The 24763-nt window shown below is 40.0% G+C and overlaps 1 protein-coding gene across 1 annotated transcript in view; it reads left to right on the top strand.

Annotated features, from left to right (window-relative positions):
* The window catches only part of Rapgef5 (Rap guanine nucleotide exchange factor 5), a 241449-nt gene that overhangs the window by 179598 nt on the left and 37088 nt on the right, over positions 1 to 24763 (top strand). The window contains exons 12-17 of the mRNA XM_052184831.1: positions 9332 to 9410; positions 13825 to 13969; positions 15042 to 15139; positions 17970 to 18000; positions 19293 to 19371; positions 21421 to 21570. Of these exons, the coding sequence (XP_052040791.1) occupies positions 9332 to 9410; positions 13825 to 13969; positions 15042 to 15139; positions 17970 to 18000; positions 19293 to 19371; positions 21421 to 21570 (582 nt within the window). The remainder of the gene's footprint in view (positions 1 to 9331; positions 9411 to 13824; positions 13970 to 15041; positions 15140 to 17969; positions 18001 to 19292; positions 19372 to 21420; positions 21571 to 24763) is intronic.

Genomic DNA, 24763 nt, shown 5'->3' with positions numbered 1-24763 from the left:
CTAATCAATGATACCTACAACTGGATCACGAGTCTTGAGGGACAAGCAGTGTGGTTCAAACTGCAGCAGCGGATTATGAGAATAGCCTTTCTTCCCTCTAGCCTGCCAGAGTTCATTCCCCTGCCTAACAAGGAGCACCCCTCCAAGGACTGCAGCCCAGCCCCATCCACACAACCTGGGAACGTTCTGTGGAGCTTTACATCATTTGATTGTTGTAAAATAGCTATATTTTAGGAGCTTTTAAGAGGAGTTTAAACATGGCAACTAATATAATGGACAAAAATGCTATAAAATTGATGTGGAAAAAAAACCCAAGGTGCTTAATATTTTATGTGTGTGTGTGTGTGTGTGTGTGTGTGTGTGTGTGTATGTGTGTGTATGTATATATGTGTATATGTATATATATATATATATATACATTAAAAAGTTCTTATAAAAAAGTTTTAGTCTATATACAATATGTGAGTTTTGAGAATGACCCCCTCTCATTCTACTGAGTCTTGGCTGAAAAGTTGGAGATGTTTGCTTGTTGGCTGAGACAACTCGGGTTCCAGTGGCCCTTGACTGTTCTGCTGATATAACACAACAGGCCTGATGATAAATTCCTGACATGTTCTGAGTCTCCCAGACAGATTGGAAGGCACACACACACATATACAAGCCACAGATTCTAGTTGTGCTCAGACATTGGAAACACCTAATTTAGCTGGGACAGCAACTACTCAGAGGACTCCTATCCCACTCATCACCAAGTGCCCCATGTATATCTTTCCACCATATACTGTCTGCAGAGGGTTGGGGGTTGGGGGAAGGGCTCTGTGTGCTTTGCTCCACCATGCTCCCAGAAACCCTCCTAAAGCAGTGTGTGGGTTTGACAGTACCTAAGAACAGAAGAGCAATTATATAAATCCCAGAGGAAGAAAGATGGGATTCCCTAACAATTTTAGAACTTAAAATAAAAATATACTTGGTAATTTGAAAACCATACCCAAGTCCCTGTCTGTGGCAAGTCTCTGTTTTTTAAAAGAGTGGCTTTTCAGGTTTGCTATATAAACATCCTTAAATAAATGAGTGTGTGTGAGTGTGTGTGTGTGTTGATGTATACATAAAGTCAAAATTTGGGCGAAATTGTAAAAGTAGGCAAGAATTGAATACATTTAAAGCTATTGAACAGTTGTTTTTAAAACCATCAGGATGCTTTTTAGAAAAATGTAATAAACACTTGAGAAGAGCCCTAGCTATAATAGCATTCATTGATCTATGATTCAAATTCTGAATGTGTTTTTTTTTAAACTTATATTTAATCAAATTACAAGGTACATTTTGGCAGTACCTACAAAAAAATTATGTTAAGCTGTAACGTTCCAGGGCCCGAAACAGGGTCTTTCAAATTCAAAGTTTTCTTAGCTCCTCGAAGTCAAAGCTAAAGATTATTTTATGGTGGTTTAAATTCGGCTGTTCCTGAAGTAGAAACGCAGGTGAAACAGAAGTGCTAAGCACACTTGAGGGAATGAGAGTGGTGCAGAGCGCTGGGCAGTTCCATCTCCACACTCGTGTGGAATGTTGCAGGTTGCTGTCAGAGGTGTCACTGTGCAGATGAATGCTTTCGTTACCACCTTGCATTCTGCCTTCCTAAGCACTGAAAGCCACTGGGGTGGACGTCTATAAATGTTCTTAAGTAACCCCATACTCCTGATGTTAGTATTTTGTGTGGGTTGGGTTTTGATGAAAGCTTACCCCTTTGGGTAATATTTTGATCCACTTCATTAATTCAATTATATTTGCAGAAGAAACCTATTAAAAAGGTTCATGCCAAACCTCTTACTGTTCAACTGATACAACATGGAGAGACTCAAAAGATACTTCTGTTGAGGAAGTAAGCTCGCTGCAGCTAACGTGAAAATGAGAAACTATTCTCATTGATACATAAGACAAAATATATTTGTGTAAAATTAAATCAAACTAGATGATTGACTTAATATGCCTTTCTTTTTATTTAATTGAAGGTCTTTATACAATTTATTTTCATTATTTTTCACAGTTTCTTCCAGATCCTTCCCACCTCCCTACCTAACTTCATGTTCTTTTTCTCTCTCAAAAAAGAAAGAAAAAAAAAAAAAAAAGAAACCAGGAAACAAAACAACACACATAAAAATAAATCAAGCAAGCGAAAAATCAGTAAGTGTCAGAAATTACCAAAACCAAGCAAAATAAAGCAAAAATGTCCACTAAAACAGCATTTAGTTTATTAGCTTCTCCTGGGCATAGGGCCTGCTCTTAAGCTTGGTTACTCAGTGAGTTTCCACTGGAGAAAAACAATTTTCCCTTTGCCACTGGGTATCAATTACAAAGAGTGTCTTGTTTAAGGATAGGGCTCCATGTTTACACTCCTTCTCCGTGCTGGCACCCTGTTTGGCTTTAACCTGGGCAAATCTTGTGTGTGTTCTGTGCATTTATATGTACATCAGTTCTGTTGTGTCTGAAAGACAGTTTCCTTGGAGTCATCCACCACCCCTGGATCTTACAATCTGTCTATACCCTCTTCCATGTTGCTCATTGAGCACTGAGGGGATTCTACAAAAACATCCTGTTTAGAACTTAGTGTTCCAAAGTCTCCCAGTCAGTGAGTATTGTCCAGTTGTGAGTCTCCATGTTAATTTCTACTGTAGGAAGGAATGTCTTCAATGAGGCTTGAATGATGTACCTGTCTGTGTATAGCATTATGGCATTAGCATTAGCATTATGTCATTCATAGTCATTTAATGGCTCTATTCCTTTAGCAGAATAATTGCGGTAGTTTTTCACCTAGATCCATGTCCAATCAAGAAGCTACCTTAAGAAATGTTCTTTTGGGGAACTAGGAGTATATAGAATACATGCTTAGTCTGTGAGCAGTCCTAATAAAAACATATTTTAAAAAGTTTAATAATGAGCCAAGAATTTAGAATTAGATTTAATGACTCAAATTCTTAAAAAAAAGTTTTCTTTGTATATTAATACCTAGGAATTAGAGATCAAAATGAATACATGTCTTTATCAGAATGTGAAGGTATAAAGCAACTGTGAATTAGTTTCTTTGTATATTAATACCTAGGAATTCAGAGTTAGAGATCAAAATGAATGCATGTCTTTATCAGAGTGTGAAGGTATAAAGCAGCTGTGAATTTGTTTAAATGAAAGATGTGTTTATGAATAAAAAGTGCTCTCTGCCTACAGTCTTAAATTACTATTAATTAAGCACTATGTAATATAATAGATAATTGCTGTGCTTTAATATGGATGCTTGTGGATTTGCTAGTCTTTCTAAGTAGCTATTGTTGGCTAATAGTCTTTGGGGAATCATTCATACAGCCATTCTGGCTCTAAAAAAGATCTCTAAATACCAGTGGGACAGACATTTCTGAAGCATGGCTGATATAAAATAAAATGCACTTTTATTTGAAGTGTATCCTTTTTATTATAGTTTTTATTCATATCACAATAACATTCAGAATCTTTATAGCAAGAGAATAAAGAAAAGCTTGTTATATGAAAGGAAATTTTTCAGATCAATCCAGTAGCTTAAAAAAGAAAAACTGGAGTCTGGCATATTGGGAATCTGATCTATTTGGGGGAATTTTAACTATTCTTTTCATTAGAGTTTTAACTGGAGATGTTTTTATATGGCCTTGTTGTTTTTATTTTAATTAATATTTCTATGACCGATAATTAGGTAAAAGCTGTTGAATATTAAATAAGGTTGGTTGTAGCTTAGGGGGAAATAAGCATTTCTGGGTCAAAGCTTTTCACAAAATATTGTGATATGTGAGCTGATTAATTGAACTGAATGCCAAGTGGGTTACCCCATTCAACCAGACCATCATAGTAACTTGGTTTGTTATCTAAGGCTGTTCGGCATGGAATGGCTACCTATGCCAAAGTTAATGGTGTTCATCTCAGTTACTAATGGAATAAATCTTGATTAGAGAATAATTTCTACCTCATTCAGTCCAGCTGAGTGCAAGAATATCTCAACTTGTCTGTCACATAATGCATTTTAAATGTTAACCGTTTGAAGTTCCTGATACAGTTGTCTGGTGCTTTCTGAGTATTGGCGGCTCTCTACCTGTAAGTCACTGAAGACTTTAGAACAGGCTATTCCATTGTCCTTGCTGTCAGTGTTTTGCACTATATTCAAAAAAGGACAGCTTAACTTCTAATTTAAACAGAGAAGTTAAATGTTTTTATAAAGGGCTGAAGTGATAGTTCAGTGGTTAAAAACACTTGACTACTCTTGCAGAAAACCTGGGTTTGGCTCACAACTTCCATAATCCTACTTCCAGAAGATCCAACAACTTCTGTCTTCTACAGGCACCAGGCACACATGATACACATATATACACATAAAATAAAAATATATATCTTAAAAGAGTTTTTATCAATCACATTTAGCATATTTTTGCTATGTATAGGGAGAGTATACCAAAATAATAGCTTTCAAATGCATTTCTAAATTACCATGGTTTTTCAGACATCATGTATATAGTTGATTTAGTTTCAAGTATTTTAAAAGCTATAATAGAAGTCGCTATATATCCCCAAATCTCTCATTATTATTACTAATCTTTAGAAACTTTGGCTGTTAGGTTAACTGGTTTGGGGCTTTGCCTGCCTTTTATAAAGAGAAACTGCAGGACTCATATCTATTCTGTAAATGCAGGATGTGTATTGCCTGATCAAACACACCATGTCTTTTTATACTAGGCTTAACTTTTACCCAGCAAAGCCTGTGCATACCTGTTTGGAGACTTTTTTTTTTTTAATTTCTTTAAAGTAGCAGTAAATCAGACCAGTGGTTTGCTGGCATACTGCAGTGTGACAAATCATGGGAAGTCTAGTCTTACAGTGAGTTTTAGGTGCCGTTTGTCAGATTCATTGTTTTGATAAATGACACTATTAACCTAGAAATGTCTTCCGTTCAGTGCTGGGATTGAACTTAGGACCTTGTGTAAACCATCAACAGCTTGCTTAAAAGTTCTCAGTAGTCTTCATTAATTACCACCTTAGTTCACTTTAATGGCTTCCAGCAATTTAAAGGCAAACTTAGGCTGAGATGATGGGTCTATGGGTAAGAATCTCCAGGCTGAAAAGATGGGTCTGTGCCTAAGAATCCCCAGTGTCCATGTAAAAGCCAAGCTTAGCTTTGCATGGCCAGTAACCCCAGCACTGGAGGGTGGTAACAGTACTGAGGGGGCAGTGTCAGCACCGAGGAAGTGTCTTAATCACTGTAACCCTCCTATAAAAAGACACCATGATCATGGCAACCCTTATAAAAGAAAGCATTCAGTTGGGACTGGCTTACAGTTTCACAGATTTAGTCCATTTAGTCAAGAGCAAAGCACAGCAGCATGCAGGTAGATGTGGTCCTGGAGAAGAAGCTAAGAGAGTTCTGCATCCAGATCTGCTGGCAACAGGAAGAGAAAGAGCCACTAGACCTGACTTTAAAGCTCACCCCTAGGGACATGCTTCCTCCATCAAGGACATGTCTCCAAGTCCTTCTCAAGTAGTACCACTCTTCATGCTAGGGATTCAAATATATAAGCCTGTAGCGTCCATTCTTATGGCTGCCACAGGCAGAGGCAGGAGGATCATGGTGCCGCTGGCTGCCTCCCTAGCTCCAGGTTCAGCAAAAGACCCTGACTCAAGGGAATAATGTGGAGATTGATAGAGTGAGACACCTAATGTTCTCTGCTGGTTTCTGCAGGTGTGTGTACATAATTACACAAACAGGTGCGTGCATGCACACGTGTATGTGTGTGTGTGCACACACACAAACATTTAGACATTACTGTCTGCAACCATTGCTTAATATAGATCAGAATTATCTTTCTATTCTATACCCAAGTCAAACCTAGAAACAACCCCGTGGCTGATATAGGACTATAGATATCATCTTATTTGAGAGGGATTTGTTTTTGTAGTTTCAGCCTTGTTTGCACTGATCATTTTTTTTAACAGATGTAATTCATTTATTTTTCTTGTATAAAGACCCTTATGTGGTAGCCACAGGTGAAGCCTGGGTCCTCTGAACAGAGACTCTGGTATGGGTTTTCACACAGTGATCAGTAAATTCCTGATAAGGAGACTTGGTGAACACAGTCTGTTTCCAAAGGTGGGGGGGGGGGGGGTCAGGTAGCTATAGATCTTGGAGATGACATCAAAGGTGGCCTTGGCAAAGTTACCCAGAGTGGCACTGCACTTCCTGGCTGATGTGTAGCAGGCATCTATACCGGCCATCATCAGTAGCTTCTTGGGCACAGGAGCAGAGACAATGCCAGTGCCTCTGAGGGCAGGGATGAGACTCACCAGCACAGAGCCACAGCAGCCTGTCACCTTGCATGGAACATTATGGGGTTTGCCAATTTTGTTCCCCCAGTAGCCTTTCTGCACAGGGACAATGGAAAGCTTGGTCAAGATGATGGCCCCAGGGATGGCAGTGGTGACCTCCATAGAGCACTTAACACCAAAACCAAAGTGACCATTGTGGTCCCCAATGGCAACAAATGCCTTGAACCTGGTCTGCTGGCCAGTCCAAGTCTGCTTCTGCACTGTCATGATTTTCAGAACCTCCAGAAAAAGTCAGTGGTCCCAGACTCCATAATGCACAGGGAGAACAGGTAGATCTCCTCCAAGGATTTGATCTTCCCGCCCTTAACCAGGAGACCCAGCTTGGTGACAGAGATCCACTCCTTGTCTTCAGCTTTACCTCCACAAGCCCTGGGGCCTTCGTCCACGGGCCTTACAACCCGACTGAAGCTGCTGCAGCCTCCTAATCCTGAGCCTCCTGGTCTTCCGGTCCCTCCCGCTGACCGCGGTCATCTGCCATTTGGTGTTTTCCCGAAGAAGTGCACTGATCATTTTTTAGAGCAAATGTGACTGGTTGTCTGTGACTAAATTCTGGGATTTTTCTATTGTTCAGTGTTTACAGAGCTTAGAGCTAGATAGTGGACAATTGGTTATACCTAGACATTTATTAAAGTATAGATCTTAGACAGTAAAACCTATTATGTGTCTTAGCTCAGACTACTCTAACAAAATACCACCTATTGAGTAGTTTGCAAACACGATGTAAAGCCACTTCTTTCTCGTGGCTATGAAGGATGGGCACTTCATGATCAAGTTATTGGCAGTGTTGGGGTCTGACAAGGGCTTGATCTTGGTCCAAAGCTTGCCTCACTGGGGTTTTACATTAGCAGACACAGGAAGCTAGTACTCAGGACTCTTAAAATGTTACTGATCACACCCATAAAAGATCTACCCTTTAAACTTCATACTGCCTAATCATATGTCAAATAATCCACTTTTTGATTCCATCATGTTATGGGGTGGGTTTCAATTTATGAAACTGGAAGTGTTACCAGTCTTCAGTTTGTAATAGTACATAAAGTCATTACCTTCAGAATTTATTGTTGTTTTTTTATTTTGGGTTATTTTTTGTTTTGTTTTTGTTTTTTGTTTTTTTTTTCAAGTCAGAGTTTCTCTGTGTAGCCCAGGCTGTCCTAAAATTCACTCTGTAGACCTTGCTGGCCTCCATCTAACAGAGATCCTCCTGACTCTGCACTCCCGAGTACTGGGATTAAAAGCTTGTGCTACTCACTGCTGCCCAGCTTCTTACTATTTTGTGTTGCAGGAAAATAATAGAAATGACTGACAATTTCCCACGCTACGCTCTGCCCTGACTGTCTGCCTGCCTCTGCTCCTAGGCTAGCCCCAGCAGCTACGGATAGCAGTTCTCTCATAGCATATTCTGCTCACATTCCCAGCCATCTCTCCCCTGTGGCTAGTTGTCACAAATCCCCTTAACCCAGTAAATCAAAACTCTCAAAGCTTATAATCATTCAGATTTATATATCAACGAATTCTCAACTCACAAGATGCCCACATAATAACCTCAGAGCCAATTGAGAATGATACAAGCTGCCCTCCTACATTAGACAAGTTATCCCAGTTATCCTATCCCTTTATGATAGTCATAGCTACCTGTGGCTATTTAAAGCCATGTGGAATCTGGATCATCTTCCTCTTGCTCCATCTTCCTTCCTCCTCCTCCTTCCTTCCTTCTCCCCCTTCCTTTGCCTCCATCCCTGTCTCTGAAAACTCTCTGCTCCACCTCCCTTTTCCCTGTCCACTCACAGGCTTATGGCAGTATTAATATTAAAAGTGATTGGACAGGGAAAATTCTGCTACAGTTTCATGCATCTGAAAATGTGCTGTTCACAATGTAAAAGATAAGGAAATTGAATCATGTTGTAAAATGAATATTAACTAGGCAGAGATACTTGTGTGAGGCCACTTTGCATTTTACATACAATTTCTGTTGTAGCAAAAATTGTGTGGCACTAGAAATTGTGTTGCCTGTCAGGATTTGCCTGTTTTGCAGCCACACATCACATGAAAACTCTTCAAAGAACAACCAAGACACAGGTGAAAAAAAAAACAGAATTAGGGGTTGTAGAGTGGGGGCACAGGAATTAAGGGAGCAAAATGAGCCAAGTACCAAGATCAGTGTGTATATAGTGTCACACCGAAACCTCTTATTTTACACACTAACTGAAAATACGAAATTGCAAATGGTATGGGGAAGAAGCATGTTCTCTTATTTTAGTCTAGAATTGTTCCCATTTTTTACTAGATTCGGGTCAGTCTCCACTCTAGCAAGAAAATCTTGCATCATTTTTTCCAACTTTTATTTGGGATGTTGATATAAACCTAATAGGGCCCATGAGTACTATGTAAACACTTTACTTGCCGTTGGACCTACATGTTATAGATGCATTAGAAAGGTAAAGATGATTTGAGACTTTGTGTATGTGTGTGTGTGTGTGTGTGTGTGTGTGTGTGTGTGTGTGTGTTGTGGGTTTTCTTATGCTGATTCTGGCCCTAAACGAAAGCAAATGGTTTTGGAAAAGTCTTCCTTCATCAGAACATGAAGGTTTCATTCCCTGTACAACTGGATTGTATAGAAAGCTTAGGAACTTCATTTTTAAAGCATATTATTTGTGCACTGGTTTTTCATAAACAGCTCGACTCCCAAGCATAAGTGGTCTCTTAGTAAGGGGATTAAGATAAGGATTGCATACTGAGAAAGCTTTATCAGGAAAAAAGACTTCCCTGTTTGAAGCATTCTGTGTAAAGAATTTCTCAAAGCTTATCTTTAATAAGTAGTGCATTTGTGCATAGAATCTTGCTCCAGCCCCTGTCATTCACTGTGTTTTTGCAGTGGATACCTATTCAGGTATCTTCTTGTCTGCTTTCTTTGCTCACACCATGTGTTTATTTTCTTCCTTTGCAGAGACGCTCCTTGATGACTTCCTCCTCACGTATACCGTATTCATGACAACCGATGACTTGTGCCAGGCGCTGTTAAGACAATATCCTTCATTAAATTCAGGATGCCATGCGGCCTTCCTCTCAGAAAAATGTCCCACATTAGGAATTAACTGCCTTTCTTAATTTACTCAACCCACGGTGGAGCGTGGCTATGTTAAATATTAATGCAATGCTATCCATGGTGAGGATGGAATGCGACAGGACAGACGGGCAGTGGGGGATGCGCTGCTGCCACCTTTACATTCTGCTCCGTGGGCCAAGTGTACTGTTTACTGTTTAGACCGTGTTTGCTTTATTTCTGTTTCTCAGGGTTGCTTCAGGGGCTGAAGGTAAAATTGCCTTCTGGGTAAACCCAAGTCAGCAGGTCAAGAGGACTGACAATAACAAGCAATAAGTATCCTTATAGGAGAGTCAGCTGCTTAGAGTCAGACCTCCTGTGCAAATGGACCTCCTGTGTGTGTGTGTGTGTGTGTGTGTGTGTGTGAGAGAGAGAGAGAGAGAGAGAGAGAGAGAGAGAATGTGTAAATGAGTATGTTTGAGAGTGTGTGTGTGAGTGTATGTGTGAGTCTGTTTGAGTGTATGTGTGAGTATGTTTGCATGAATGCTTGAGTGCGTGTGAGTGTATGCATGTGTGAGTGTGTGAGATTGTATGTGTGTATGAGTGTGTCTATAAGTGTGTGTGTGAGCATATTTGAGTGACTGTGCAAGTGTGTGTGTGTGAATATATGAGTATGAGTATGAGTATATATGAATATGTGTGTGTGTGACTGTGTGAGTGTGTGTATGTTTGTGTGTGAGTGTGTGTTTGTGTGTGTGCATGTTCTTCCCCATGGGAAGCCTACCCCCATCTCTGGATGCAGTTATCATCTTTTTGGAATGTTGCCGCTCACTCCATACTTTCCTCAGGTGTCCGATGGGATTAGAAGGTTAACCATCTACTAAGAAAGCCTTATAGTTTTACTCAGAACCAGAGAGATGCTGCATAAAGGCCGTAAGCCCACGTAAACTGACTAGAAGTCTCCAGCAGGGCTTCTTGCCTCACTCTGCTTAGAGAAGATGCTTCCAAAGCAGTTCAGTACTTAATAAATTAATTTAGTTAATTAATTTTATGGCCAGTAATAATAAAATTAATTCTAGCCTTTAAGCATTTAATAAAAACTTTACTGCCTTTATTAAACCAAACTAGAGATTCCATTTCAACTCACACAAAATGTTTAGGAAAATGGGTTATATGCCAAAGATTTTATTAAAACTTAATAATACCCATTTAAAATTCATTACCTGTTAAATAATTGTTACATGTCTCCCAACTATCCTGCATTTTCCTGTCAAAAAGAATACCTTAGGGCTGGAGAGATGGCTCAGCCTTAAAGGCTAGGTTCACAACCTTGGGCCTACACACCTGTCTCAGAGGAAAGGCAGAGCTAGGAGATATCTCAGTAAAGTTTGAGGAGCTGTCTTTATTCTCCAGAACCAAGGTGAAGCTAAGCATGGTGGTAGGAGCTTGTAATCCTAGTGCTGGGGAGGTGGAGAAAGAGCTGTCAGATTGCTGGCCAGAGAATGGAGCCGCCTCGGTAAATCCCAGCCCTGTAAGACACCCTGCCTCAAACCGGTAGATGCTGCCTAAGGACTGTCATTCATGGTTGACCTCTGACCTCCACCTGCAGGTGCACACACACATAAACACATGCTCACACACAGAAACAAGTGTTTATATATGATACATGTATATATGAACCAGAAATGACATCTATGTACATATTAACTGTTTCCTTGCTTTACTGCATCCTCTGACTAAACAAAACTATAGATATTTTGACAGTGTCTAAAAATCTAACTTATAAAACTAATCTTGAAACGTTCGTTTTAAATTTGGAAAATTTCAACAATATGCAGATTAATTCTCAATTAGTTTCCAAGTAGTTGCTGTTTTAAAAAATCAGCAATAATAAGAATCATGTCCTATAGCAAATTAGATGCCTTCAAACTATTGACTTCAGCAATGATCCTAATATTTTTTACCACTTAATAATTTAGTGCCCCTGCAGATATTTCTAAAGAATGTCTAAGGGTCTCCTTGGATATCAATGTTTTCAGTCTTTAACTAGAACAATTATATGAAATTTTAGTTATTTTTGCAACATTTTGATTATTAAAATCCATGAAATGGAAAACATTTTAAACTACAAGTTTTTCTGCATAACCATTTTTGTTTCTCAACATCTGTGAAATCAAACAAGCCACACTCAAAGCCGTGACATCTGTATCAAATGCCAATTCTGATCCTGTCATCATGAAGATGCTTTTATATTCCACTACTGTGGGCCTAGATTATTTTTGTTTGTTTTTACCATGATTTTTTTTTTAAAACAACTGTTTAAAGATAGGAACCATTTTTACAGTGCTTGGATATTTTATATGGATATTTTCCTTGTAATAGGATTGGATGGCTTTTGGCTTTTATCATAGTAAAGCGCATTATTTAAGCTCATAGCGTGGGCCAGCTAATATTCAGTGCATTACAAAGAATCTGCAGCTCACGCAGTGCCCTTCCCCCACTACTGCATTTATAAATCAGTATAATTACGCCTGAGCAAAATATAAAGGAAATTACGCCCTACTATAGTAAGGCAGAACACAACTGCAAACTTAATTGGTAAGTGTTCTAAAAAAGGTACATATATTGCAGGGAACATGAGGTTAAGAAAATAAATATTAATAGCTATAAATTTAGAATAATAGTTGAACACTCATGGTCTTGAAATTGCTTTATTCTGCTGATATAGATGGGACGTAAATGTGACATTTGAATGAAGAGAAACTCAGACCTGCACTAGGAAAGAGATAGGGTTGTTGGTGTTCCTCAACTGGCTGTCTTCTTCCTTACCAGGCATTTTTTAAAAAGAACACATGTGCAAACAGAAATAACATAGGACTAACCTTTGTATTTGCCTTACAAGAGAAAAACTAAAAGAAATAGATACTTTAGTGGGCAGTTGTTATTGGTTGGTTGTTTGGCTGACTTTATTCCACACATAGACTTTAAAGATGGCTGTAGGTTAGGGCGACGGTGAGTCATGTTTTTCATATTTATGAAGTCTGAAGTACAGCTCATTTCTGTTTTGCTGATGTACATTGGCACTAACAGATATGCAGTCTTGGTGAACCATCTCCTGATGCTTTCTATGTCTAGTTAGTTTTTCAACACCATTAGGACGGTCAAGGGCTGGGAATGGTGGTGCATATCTGTAATCCCAGTCCTTGGGAGATGGAGGCTAGAGGATGAAAAGTTGAGGCCAACCTGTGCTATATGAGACTTTGTCAGGGGTGGGGTGAGGGAGCTAAAGAGATGATCATTTTGAGAGGAAAAAAAGATGACCTTGGACAGTGCTGAGCTCTTGTCCCATTCCTAGGCTTTAAGCCTCTTATGTTGAAGTTATTTTAATAATGTAGTTAACACATGGTCATTATATATAAATTAGGAAATGTTAATTAGCATACAGATATTCTAAAATTTCACTACATTGAAAAGCCGATGTTAACCATCTGCATGTCTTTCCAGGTAATTAAAATATTCATGTAAGCATTATTAAAATATTCATATCAACATTATTATTAAAATATTCATATAAGCATTCTTATTAAAATATTCATGTAAGCATTATTAACCCAAATAGATAATGCTGCTGGGGTTTTGTTTTTGTGCTCAACAATATTCTGTGAATGTTCACTTCAATATATATGAACTTCGTACTGGGCCCTATTTTTATGGCTGCAGAGTAATTTATTTAATGAATATCTAATCATTTATTTAACTGACTTCTTGGAACACTTAGGTCTTCCCCTGTTACATTTTTAATTTGCACCGATGGAGGTAGAAATCAACAATCCTTTTTGCCTATGTCTTTACACATTTACCTGGTCCTTCTTTTCTTCAATAAATCCTTATGAGTGGGCATTTGGATCAGACCATAAACTCTGCTTCAGACAGCTGTGCTCATCTGGAGCAACTTTAGAAGTAACTGATTTTATAAAATATGAATTTCTAAAGATCAAAGATTGCCTATTCTCCTTCTGATGTTCCTCACTGAAACAGTATTCACCTGTGTAGTAAGACAGGCTCTTCTGTAGAAGCTACTCTTGAAATCAGTAGGCCACCTCATGTCGCTTTGAACTGACATAAATCCCATGCTGCTGAGGGACTTTGTCAGCAGCTGCCAGTATGACAGACCAGCCTCCCACTGGGGAAGCTTCATTTCTGCGTTTGCCTTTATTCTTTGCACAGCCCACCTTCTGTTCTCTCTCTCTCTCTCTCCCCTCAGGTTCTGTTCTTTACCTTTATGCAGTTCTAAATTCTTTGGAAAATATGCTTTATCCTATTTTGTAAAAACTTGATCGCATAGGCCTTTTCATATTTTGTATTCCAACCACACGGTGTTCCTTAACCACATGCACCTATTCTGCTAAGAAGTATCAAGGGGAAGAAGAAAACTCAGATGTCCCTTGTCGGAAGCGCAAGGTCTTACATCTGGTTTCCCAGTGGATTTCTCTGTACAAAGACTGGCTACATGAAGATGAGCATTCAAAAATGTTTCTAAAGGTGTGCCAACGCTTTCAGATATTTTGGCGTGTTGATTTTCAGCTCTGTGCTTCAAAAATTTCATTTTTAGTCATTCAGTTTTTGTGTCAAATTCAGTGAAAGTATAAATTTATCTTGACTTCCAATACAGAGCATTCTCTATATAAGTAGGAACTCATTTTAAAACATTTTAAATATATTATGAAAAACTCTGCATGGAAATTTTATATGCACCAATTTGTATGGGTTGTTTAAATCATGGGAATTTTTGTTGTGAGTTAAATACCATATGCCAAAATATACTTTAAGATTTTATGCTATTTAATGTTAAATTTATGATAGTGTTAAAATAACAATGTCTATACAGACAAACTTAGGTAAGCACTTAAAATCATCTTAATGATATGTATATTGTATCATATGAATTTTAAACATATGCTATGTTTGAGAACTGTATTTGAGAATAGGAACTTGACAATGTACTTTGAGAATGGTAACAATCTGAAAGACACTAATCTAGATAAAACAGTTTGTCTAAATATTGATATTTTTATAATACATATTTATCACAGACAGTTCCCTGGAATAGAGCTTGAATTGTATCTACAAGTCACCACATAGAGAGTGTAGAGTGGGATTTTAGCAAAATAATGGCATTGAACTTAGCATTTCCATGCCTTTTAAGCATCCAGTTAAAAACTTAACTGTCACTCTGCCTTAGCTCATGTTATTTTTTAAGCATACTGGTTATTTTAATATGTTTTCCTCTCAAGCAGGTATTGTGTTTTGAGATGTGAACTACTCATGGAAGTGTCTCTAGTAGCCAACTAAGAGATCTGTTTTCAGCATCTCATGCAGTCTTTAAAAGCAGCCAGGTTGAGTGGCTTGAGTCCACATTACTTCCTGGAACAAGAGAGCCATTACCTGAGACTTTTTCTTGGTGATGGTGTTGGGATTGAACTCAGGGACTTACACATACTAAACATGTGTTGCACCACTGAGCTGCATGGCCAACCCTGTCTTCATTGAAATCCTTACAGAATAGACACTAAATTGTTCCACTTGCCATTTGCTGTCTCCATCCTATCCACAGACCATCTACAGGAATGTGCTGGATGACGTCTATGAATACCCGATTCTTGAGAAAGAACTGAAAGAGTTTCAGAAAATACTCGGCATGCATCGCCGCCAGTAAGTATTTAGCTTTGCCCATAGCAGGTTAGGGAATGCAGAAGCAAATGTAAGAATTTTGGGTCGTCGTGTATAGAAAGTTAATTTTTAATGTTCTGGTCCTGGATTTATCTTGATTACTTAGCATTTCTAGCAGTAAATTATGTGTTTTTATTTTTATATAAATCAAAATAAAAGAACACTAATCAGACTCCTAGACCGTTCCTTTTTTATGTTTTCAATGAGAAAAGCAGACTGAGCCATGACAGCCTAAATACATAAAAATAGTAAATTATTCCTTAATTTTGAGTCACGTATTTAGCTTATTGTTTGGGAGCTCTGGGAAATCTCTATGGAATAGGGAAGGACTTATAAATAGGCCCAGTGAGCCACAGAGGATTTCAGAGGCTCAATGTGCTGTGAGATCTGTGAGGTTTCCACATCAGTTTAGAAACACTGGAGAAAATCAGCTTCTCCAGTAACTGTTGGTATGCCCAAGTGCCCCATCAGCAGCACTTGTACATCTTTCAGATGGGTAGCACCTGGCTTTTATAGGTTTTAGATGTGTCTCTGTTACTTTTGTAAATGAAGCCACAGGGTCCTCATTCCATTCTGAGATGCGGTCTTTGCCATGCTTGTCCAGTTTGTTCTGCAGTTGCTTATTATTAGTAGCATAAAGCAATTACATCATCATCAAGCTAGATACTTTTGCGACTTGGGCAACAGTGAGTGCACTTCTCAGGAAGTGCCTGTTCTGGCCCAAACGATAACTGGCTTGAGATTTAAAGCCTGATTTGACTGAAGTGAAGGGTCCCCATTATATAAAAAGGACATGTATAGATCAGTCTTAAGGAGCATGCGTAAGTCTTCATCTCAGGTTGTCAGAATTGCACCTTAAGAAAGCAGGTACAAGGTGGGACAGTGTTTTAGAAATGAAAGTGATAAACTATGGTGATCACAGTCTGTATCCTATTAAATATGAATAGCCTAATTAATATTGATGTGAAATCATAAATTAGTAAATGAATCAGAAGGGGAAAGAAAGATAAACCTTATGACAATTAATCTCTCCTTTGGAGGAGGTCTGTACTGTAAGGCAGACCTGTTATAGTTGGGAAACCTTAATGCCTAGCTTAGTGCACTTAAATGCATTAACCATGTCACTGAAATCTAGTACATTCCATTAAAATTTTATGTTAGAGTGGAAATGGCAAATTGAAATGAGAAAATTGTGTTAAGATATGGTTGGGCTGGAGGTGAGGCTCAGGGATAACAAACCCAAGCTGTGGGTCATCCCCCCAACACAGAGAAGGGTTCCCACCCCCAACACATGCACACGGAGAAAGGGTGCTTGCTATTTGTCATAAGACTATGACATGCCTTTCCATTTTAGAATGAGACTTGGGCTGGAATGTTATGCTAGTGTTCCCCGGAGGACCATTGTGTCACTTTCTGGGACTTTGATGAGTATCTGGTATGGATGGTTAGCCTGATGTGTGTGCAGCTTTCTTCAGAGTTCAGATAGCCTTCACAGGCACTCAGTAGCAGAGGTTCAGTGGTTAGAGAGGCATCTGTAGAACTGCACAGTGTCCTCACTTCTGCTTTACAGACCCATCTAGACATGATGCTGGATTACTTAGCTAGCTAGAAAATGGATCCACCACAAATCTATTACTATATGACAAAGTCTTTCTTATTAATGCATATTCTTTTCAAACAGGGCTAGGGGAGAGAAAGAGCACACAGACCATCTATTTATGTATACTGTGTTTCCATAGGCTGACAAATCGAGTTTTCCTCTCAAATATTAGCTTTACTTTCTGGAGGTAGAAAGCACAATACATGTATTCAATAGGTAACTACTACTTCTTTTCCTCCTCCTCCTCCTCCTCCTCCTCCTCCTCCTCCTCCTCCTCCTCCTCCTCCTCTTCTTCTTCTTTTCTTCTTCTTCTTCTTCTTCTTCTTCTTCTTCTTCTTCTTCTTCTTCTTCTTCTTCTTCTTCTTCTTCTTCTTCTTCTTCTTCAACTAGCTCATTTGAAATTTGGAGTGCAATGACAGGTGCATTATACATAGTGCCTTAGTAAATAATGTGTTGTGTCTTTTTATTTTGTTTTGAAGTGGTCTGTAGTCCAGACTGGCCTGAAACTCATGACACAGTCCAGACAGATCTCCATCTTGTTCTGTTCCACCTCCAGAGTATAGGGTTTACAGGCAGGCACCACTATACCGGTATTATTTTGTCCTGTTCCCCAACCCCCCCCCCTTTTTTATGACATTTACTTACTGACTTACCCATCTGTTTGTTTGTTTGTTTGTGTGTGGGTATGCCATGGTGTTCCAGTTTGATCTTCTATTGTTGTGATAAGACACTGACAAAAACAATTTAGAAGGAGAGGTCTTACTTGGCTTAAGATTGCAGTTCATCATCAAGGGAAATGAAGGCAGGGACTTACAGATTCTGCAGTAGAGATCTGGAGGATGCTGCTGACTGGCTCATCCCCTGTGGCTTGCTCAGTCTGCTTTCCTGTAGAACTCAGCACCTCCTGCCCAAGGTAGAACCATCCACAGCTCGAGTTCCTTTCCACATCAAGCGTTAGTAATAAGAAATGCCAACAAGCCAGCATGATGGAGGTGAACACCCATTTGTAGTTCCCTGATCCCAGAGTCACAGCGACCAAAACCTGCACACACAGGGTGTTCTGTCATTCCACTGTGTAGATCCTGGACCATCGGGCTTGGAAATCAGGGACTCATCTCACTGGTTCTGCTTCTTTAAAGAAGGACATTCTCTACAGTGTTCCTGAAAATGAGTCTTCTATGGGAATCTCATGTTTTACCTTTCTCTTTGTAGCACTGTTGATGAATACTCGCCACAGAAGAAGGTAAGCAAAAGCTTTTTCTATCTGTTGGGGAATCGGATGGAGTATGGCTCACGCCCTGTGCAACTTGGCATCTCCTTACAATTAAAATGAATACTGCCCCAATTCTAGCAGGATGAGCTGGGAAATCCAGGGATGCAACTGCCCTGCACTTTCCTGCCTGGCTGTGTTCCAACCTGTTTGTATATGGACCCTTGACTTCTCGACAATGTGTATATTTTTTGGTGCATTTTAAAGTCTCAGAACTGCCCTGCTGTTCCCAAATTGATAAAATTTTTAATTTTAAACTACTCATGTCCCTCCCTCTGAATCCAAGTAAGAATCTTTTCTTTTCTTTTCTTTTCTTTTTTTTTTTTAAATGCAGGGTTTCTCTGTGTAGCCCTGGCTGTCCTGGAACTCACTCTGTAGACCAGGCTGGCCTTGAACTCAGAAATCTACTTGCCTCTGCCTCCCAAGTGCTGGGTTTAAAGGCATACTCCACTACTGCCTGGCTCAAAGTAAGAATCTTAAGTGAAGGATTTTTCTTACTCTGAGAGTAAGGAAGTCTTCTGAAGAGTTTCACACTTTCAACATGACAAGAGAAATGGTAGCCAGTGTGTTATATTTCCACACTGTGTTGAGAGGAACACAGGAGAGGACATTGGTCAATGTTGGGCAGAATGTGAGTAACCAGAGTAGCTGGTGCTGGGAGTGTGAAATGACCTCACAGAGTCCTTCAAACTGGAAAAGGCAGGAACTGAGATTGCTGTCACTGTGTCTCAGAGCCTGTGTTGGGATGGAGACAGTGTCTTCCTAAGGAATCATGGGTGTTTCTGGAGTCTCCTCTAGCAACAGGTTCTGAATAGAAAGAGGAACTTTATGCCTGCTACCGGCCTTGGCCAAGCTCCACACTAAGGCTCACAATCCTGACACATACATTTGTTGATTGAAGCAACTGCATCTTTATTTCTTTTAAGATTGGATAGGTAGCCAGGTGTGGTGGCACACCCCTATAATCCCAGTACTTGGGAGGTAGAGGCAGGCAGATTTCTGAGTTTGAGGCCAGCCTCATCTGCAGAGTGAGTTCCAGGACAGGCAGGACTCCACAGAGAAACCCTGTCTCAAAAAAATCAGAAAGAAGGAAAGGAAAGAAAGGAAAGAAAGGAAAGAAAGAAAAAAGATTGATTGGATGGGTGGATTTTATATGTTTAAAAAAAAAAAATTGGCTAGCTCTTTTGGAACATGTTGTAAACAGCTGTGACTTTCCAGGGGGCCAGAATCCATTTGTTCATTGTTCTTTTCCTCCCTCTTCACAGAATAAAGCCCTTTTCCACCAATTCAGTCTTAAGGAGAACTGGCTCCAGCATAGAGGAACTGTGGCTGAAACAGAGGAAAGTGAGTAGCCTTGTACAAGAGTTGCCGCCTCCTACAGGATCACATCCTGCCTGCAACTGTCACTTCCAGAAGTCATTCCTTTTTGACTAGAATGTTAATATCAAATAGCATGGCTTTTCTTCCTTGGTTCAACTGTTAAGTTTTTATAGATAATGCAGTGTTCTTTCCAAGACCTTGAATAGTCTAAATTTGGGAAGAAATAACAGGGATATGTGGACAGAGCGCTCTTGTGTTGTGAGGCAGAAATACAAAAGATGCTACAAACCAGCCTTTTCTTCCTTAAACCTTCACTCTGGATAACCCATGATCCAGGATTGGCCTGAAGGGCCACCAAAGTGTGAAGAGCCTTAGCTGAGTCAGTCCCCGAGACTTAGAAAAGACAGAGAAAAAGAAGAGGATCTGTGTGTGAGAGAAGTTCCCGTGTGACTCCTCAGCCTGCCACTTACCCAGTGTATGTGGCAAAGTCAGTGCTTAGGACTCATATCAGCCCACGGAGGCTGGGCATTCACCAAGCACGAGGGGAAAGCCCTCGTTAGCAACCTGCATGTGCTAGTGTACTTTGTTACTGCAGAGTGATGGCAGCAGAGGTTCCTTGTCTGGGCAAAGGCTGAGGGGATGGCAGGAGAGACAGGGAAGTAAAATGCTCTTGAGAAGCTTCCCACATACCTTTCTCTACACACTAGACTTCAGTGTGTCAAGGCTTACTATCTGTTCAGCCTTTTGAACACTTTCAAAATAAAATATCTTGGTTTACTCTGTCCTGAGGCACTTTGTCTGAAGCCTCTGGACTGACAGAAAGGTTTGTGTCATCTCATGTTAACTCTCGTCTGCCCCAAATGAAAGAGCAAATGAAATTACCTTACCTCCTAGTTTGTTAATTGCTGGCCTTCCTTGTCCATTTCTCTTATAACTTAATTGTAGAGTTTACTAAGCAGAGCTTCAAAGAGGCTCAGTATTTCAAGGCCCCCCGGCCTCTTCTTGTTCAGTTTATTAAGCAAGGATAAACTCATCCTCTATTTAGTAGTTTATAGACTGGATCTTTGTTCAGAGTTTCCACTTTGAACAACCTAACCAAAGCGAAGACTGTCTAGTGCCTGGTGCAGGGAGAACTGTGTTTGCTTGCAGGCCAGGGTCAGCAGTCCGTTCTCTGGCTTTGCTGCCTTTGCATTTCTGGAAATTATCCTTGGGTTTTAGTTCAGTGGTGCTATTTAAATAGAACATAAAATTCTCTAAAAGCTGTAACCCCCTGCTTATCTTTGAGGAAGTATAGAGCAGACTATCCAAGTATATCATTGCCCTGTTTAGTCTAATAAACCTGGCATTTATATGCTGAGGGAAGCTGTTGTAAGAAGTAACATGTCACAGTGATGTTCATCGCTTTTAAAGCTATGTCTCCTATGCAAATTGTGAAGAAAATGTTTCTCCAGGACCCGTTCATCCCGACAGTGATAATACCCTACTAATCATTAATAGCACTGTAAGTGAAAACTTTTTTAAAGGCTAGAAATACGACCTCCATTTAAAAACTCATCAGCACTTTGATACGTGTCAGGTCTGGAAGCTCATTCTTAAATGACTGAGAGAGTTGCACATAAACACCAAGGCAGATGACATACTCTCAGGTAAACTTATAAGAATTCTAACAGCATGTGTGCAGTTCTTGTTTGGGCCACTGAGACTGTCCTGAAATAAAAATTTATGTGTTAGGCATTTTAATATACTGCTTTGGGAGTTCTTAACAACTCTCAAAGGAGGGGTTCAAAAATACAGTTTGTGGAGCATGGTCTCCAGTGTCTTCTAGCAGAGCACGTGATGGTGTGACCAAAGGATCCCTTGCAGTATGGGAAGCCTGTCAGCTGCTCCTGCATGGTCACTGGCCTCCTAGTTTTGCAAGCATATGCTGGCAGGCTGGACTCTCACATACTCATCGTAAATGCATCTAGCTGCTCGCACTTTACCCTTAAAACAAGAAAGGTAGACCCCTTGATTAGAGTCTGGCCCTCGTGGTCACAATTCTCTAGTTGTGACCTGTTCTTTTGCCTTGTGCAGTTTTTTGCCACGTGTATGTAACGGAGCACTCCTACATCAGTGTGAAGGCAAAAGTTTCGAGTACAGCCCAGGAGATCCTGAAGGTCGTGGCGGAGAAGTTGCAACGTGCCGAAGAGGATCTGGCTCTGGTGGCCATTACGTTCTCTGGAGGTAAATTTTTTTCTGCCTTTGAATGTTAATCTTTCACTGGATCTCCACCATAAGGAAGCTGACAGCTTATAGAGTGGGCATGCTGCCTCTCCTCTTTCTGCTGCAGCTGGATGACCACAGTAACAATATGAGGTACCTACCAGAAGCGTTTCCATGACAACAGTGGGGTACTGCTGAATACTGAATTTCCTCCCTCAGAATTGAGTAGGAAGACATGCCAGTGTTTTGAAATGTATTAAAAAGCTTTTTACACTTTTTTTTAAATGTTAGATAAGCCTTCCATTTTTATATTTAACTTCAGAAATTGTTAAAGAATTAAATTACTCTTTGTGTTTTGGGGGGACGGGGTTGAACCAGTCATCTTGTTGACTGAGAATTCAATACTTAGTCTGTTGGAAGACAGGAAACTGCACAATAAGCCACAGCTCACGAGGCAGTGTTCTCTCAGGTGCTTGTGGTGAGCGGGCTCTTGTAACAGCCGCTCCTGTTGTGCCCTGTTTGTCCTCCAAGAAACTTTATTGTGCTTTTTGAATAAGACCGTGCAGATTATGAGCTGACACTATTGATCTGTGCAGCCTGAACAAACCTCTGTGTTTCACTGGAGTCTGTCAGTTCACAATGTCACTGGCTTCCTTTTGGCTTACAATGATTATCTGATGTCTCACAAACCCCAAGGAAAATAGGAAAAAAGTGACTGAGCATGAGCAGTTGTAAATGAAAGTACAGTATTAACCAGTATCAACCTGTGGGGTAGGGAATGAGGGATCAGACATGAGGCATTGCCATTTACCTTTAGTAAGTGTTGTACAGGGAGAGATGGACTCAGAATACATGTGAGGTTAAAGCACTATATGACAGAGCATTGCTTCCACTACCATTTTGCTCATGGGGCAGGTATGATAGTCTTGACAAGTCAATGCAAGTTGCATATGCAAAAAGAAAACAAAACAAAAAGCCATTCTCTCTAAGCTTAATAGAGTCATAGAACTTTTATTGTACAGCCTAACAAAGCACCATCCTGGGTTTTGGGTGTAGCTTATTTGTTGAATATAGACCTTGCCTGTATAAGGCTCTGGGTCAGGTTTCCAGAAAAACCTCTAACCCCAAATTACCTATGGGAAATACAAGCAAAAATTTGCAAAGCATGTGGACCCCATAAATGTTAATAAGAAAATATGTTTGGGGGTTTCTTTGTTAAGAAATAGAGATGGAGTTAGAGAAATGGCTCAGTAGTTAAGAGCACTTGCTGCTTTTGCCCAGAACTCAGGTTTAGTTCCTACTTACAACTATCTAGTATTCCAGGTACAGAGACTCTGACACCCTCTTCTGGCCTCCACAATTACTGCACTCTCAGGGTACAATAACGTGTGCAGACATACATTCATATACATTAAATAAATGAAAATAAACAAAATCTTAAGAAATAGAGACAGCTTATTGAAAAAGGAAAGACATTCCCAAGAATGTGAATGTCTGGTGAACTGAAGGCAGACATTATAAAAGAATTATGTTTAAACCTGTCTAGCTTCAATTGAGACTCAAACCATGATTTATTTATTAGGTTCTGTGCGATTACTGGGGGATGTTCCCCATTCTAATTCTCTAATGCTAGACTGGCTACTTCCCCAACTGTGCTCCCCTGATACTTGCTATTTGAACCTTCCTGGGTTATTTCTGCCCCAGCAGTCTGGTGGTCTACAGAGGCATCTCACTTTTGACACGTGACCTCATGTTCGCACCGTCTTCTCATCCTCTAATTTCTCTCCCTCTCCTTCTGTTCCTCCTGGCCTCCCTCCCTCCTTTCTCCTCCTTGTGGCCCCTGTCTCCAACCCCAAGCCCAGTAACTCAAACTCCACCTCTCTCTATTCTCCACCATAATTAGTTGTAGCAATTTTAATTTAACCAATCGTTTTAAGTTGTGGTGCAAGGTTTGCATAACAAAAGCTGGTATATGTGAGAATTTCCTCATCTTGGGGCAACCAGATCTTGGGGTACAGAATTTAGCATCTGAATACATAGTGGTCCCAGACCAATCATCAATGAAGTATCTCCTCAGAAGCTTTTTTAATTATATTATTTCACGTAGATATGTTAAATGTATTATAGGCTTTAAATGACCAAAATACTAAATGATTATAAACAATATTAATTGTCATCAAAACCATCATTTACCTCTCAAGATAGTCCCACTAAGGAGAAAAGTCACTGGGTCCCCAGTAAATTTTTCCATATCCTTCAAAGTAATCTCTAAAATAGTGTACCTCAGTAACTTTTTTAATTCCACCAACAAATAGCTTTTTCACAGTGACATGGGCTCCTGGTTTTCCAGACTCCTCATATCTCCTTGGAAGGCCAGAACCGTATGAGAATCTGATAGGCAGTCTGGAAAGGAAGGGGGCTTTGGCTTTGTTACTTTTGATGACCATGATCCTTGCAAAATGTTTGATACTTGCAAAAACATCCCACCATCAATGGTCACAATGCAGGAGTTAGAAAGGCATTGTCTAGACAAGGAATGCAGGAAGTCTGAAGCTCTAGGAGTAGGAGAGTTTGTGGGATTCTCCTGGTGGCAGTGGCATTTTTGGACCAGGACAGGGAAGCAGCTTTAAGAGGGGATCTGATGGATAAGCAGGTAGGCATGGATTTGGGGGTGGCTGTCACAGGAGTGGATGAGGATCTGGAGCTGGCAAATTTGGAGGTAGCCCTGGCTATGAAGGAGGAAGAAGATGTGATGGTGGAGGATCTGTATATGGCAACCAGGGTGGGGGCCATTGAGGTGCTAATGACAGCCATGGAGGAGGAAATTATAGAAGTGGAAATTACAATGATTTTGGAAATTGTAACCAGCAACCATCTAACTGTGGTCCAATGAAAAGTGGAAAGTTTGTAGCAGGATCATGGGAGGAGCATATGTGGAGGGACTTTTGGTCCTTGAGGAAGCAGAGGAAGTGAGGGGTATGGTGGGAGGAGCAATACGAAGTTTCCTCCTACTCACCATGGGCTTCACTATATACATAGGACAGGATGAGAGCCCAACGGGAACAGAACAGCTTCAGGTTATCAAAATAACAATGTTAAGGAAACTCTTATCTCAGTCATGCATAAATATACAGTGATATGGCCGAAGACACCAGAGCAGATGCGGAGAGCTGTTTTGTGAATGGATTGGATTGTTTAGATAACATTACCTTAC

Source organism: Apodemus sylvaticus, chromosome 6 (genome assembly GCF_947179515.1).
Source record: "Apodemus sylvaticus chromosome 6, mApoSyl1.1, whole genome shotgun sequence".
NCBI classification, from domain to species: Eukaryota; Metazoa; Chordata; class Mammalia; order Rodentia; family Muridae; genus Apodemus; species Apodemus sylvaticus.
The sequence above is the reverse complement of the archived record's forward strand: the minus strand, read 5'-3'. Positions and strand labels throughout refer to the sequence as shown.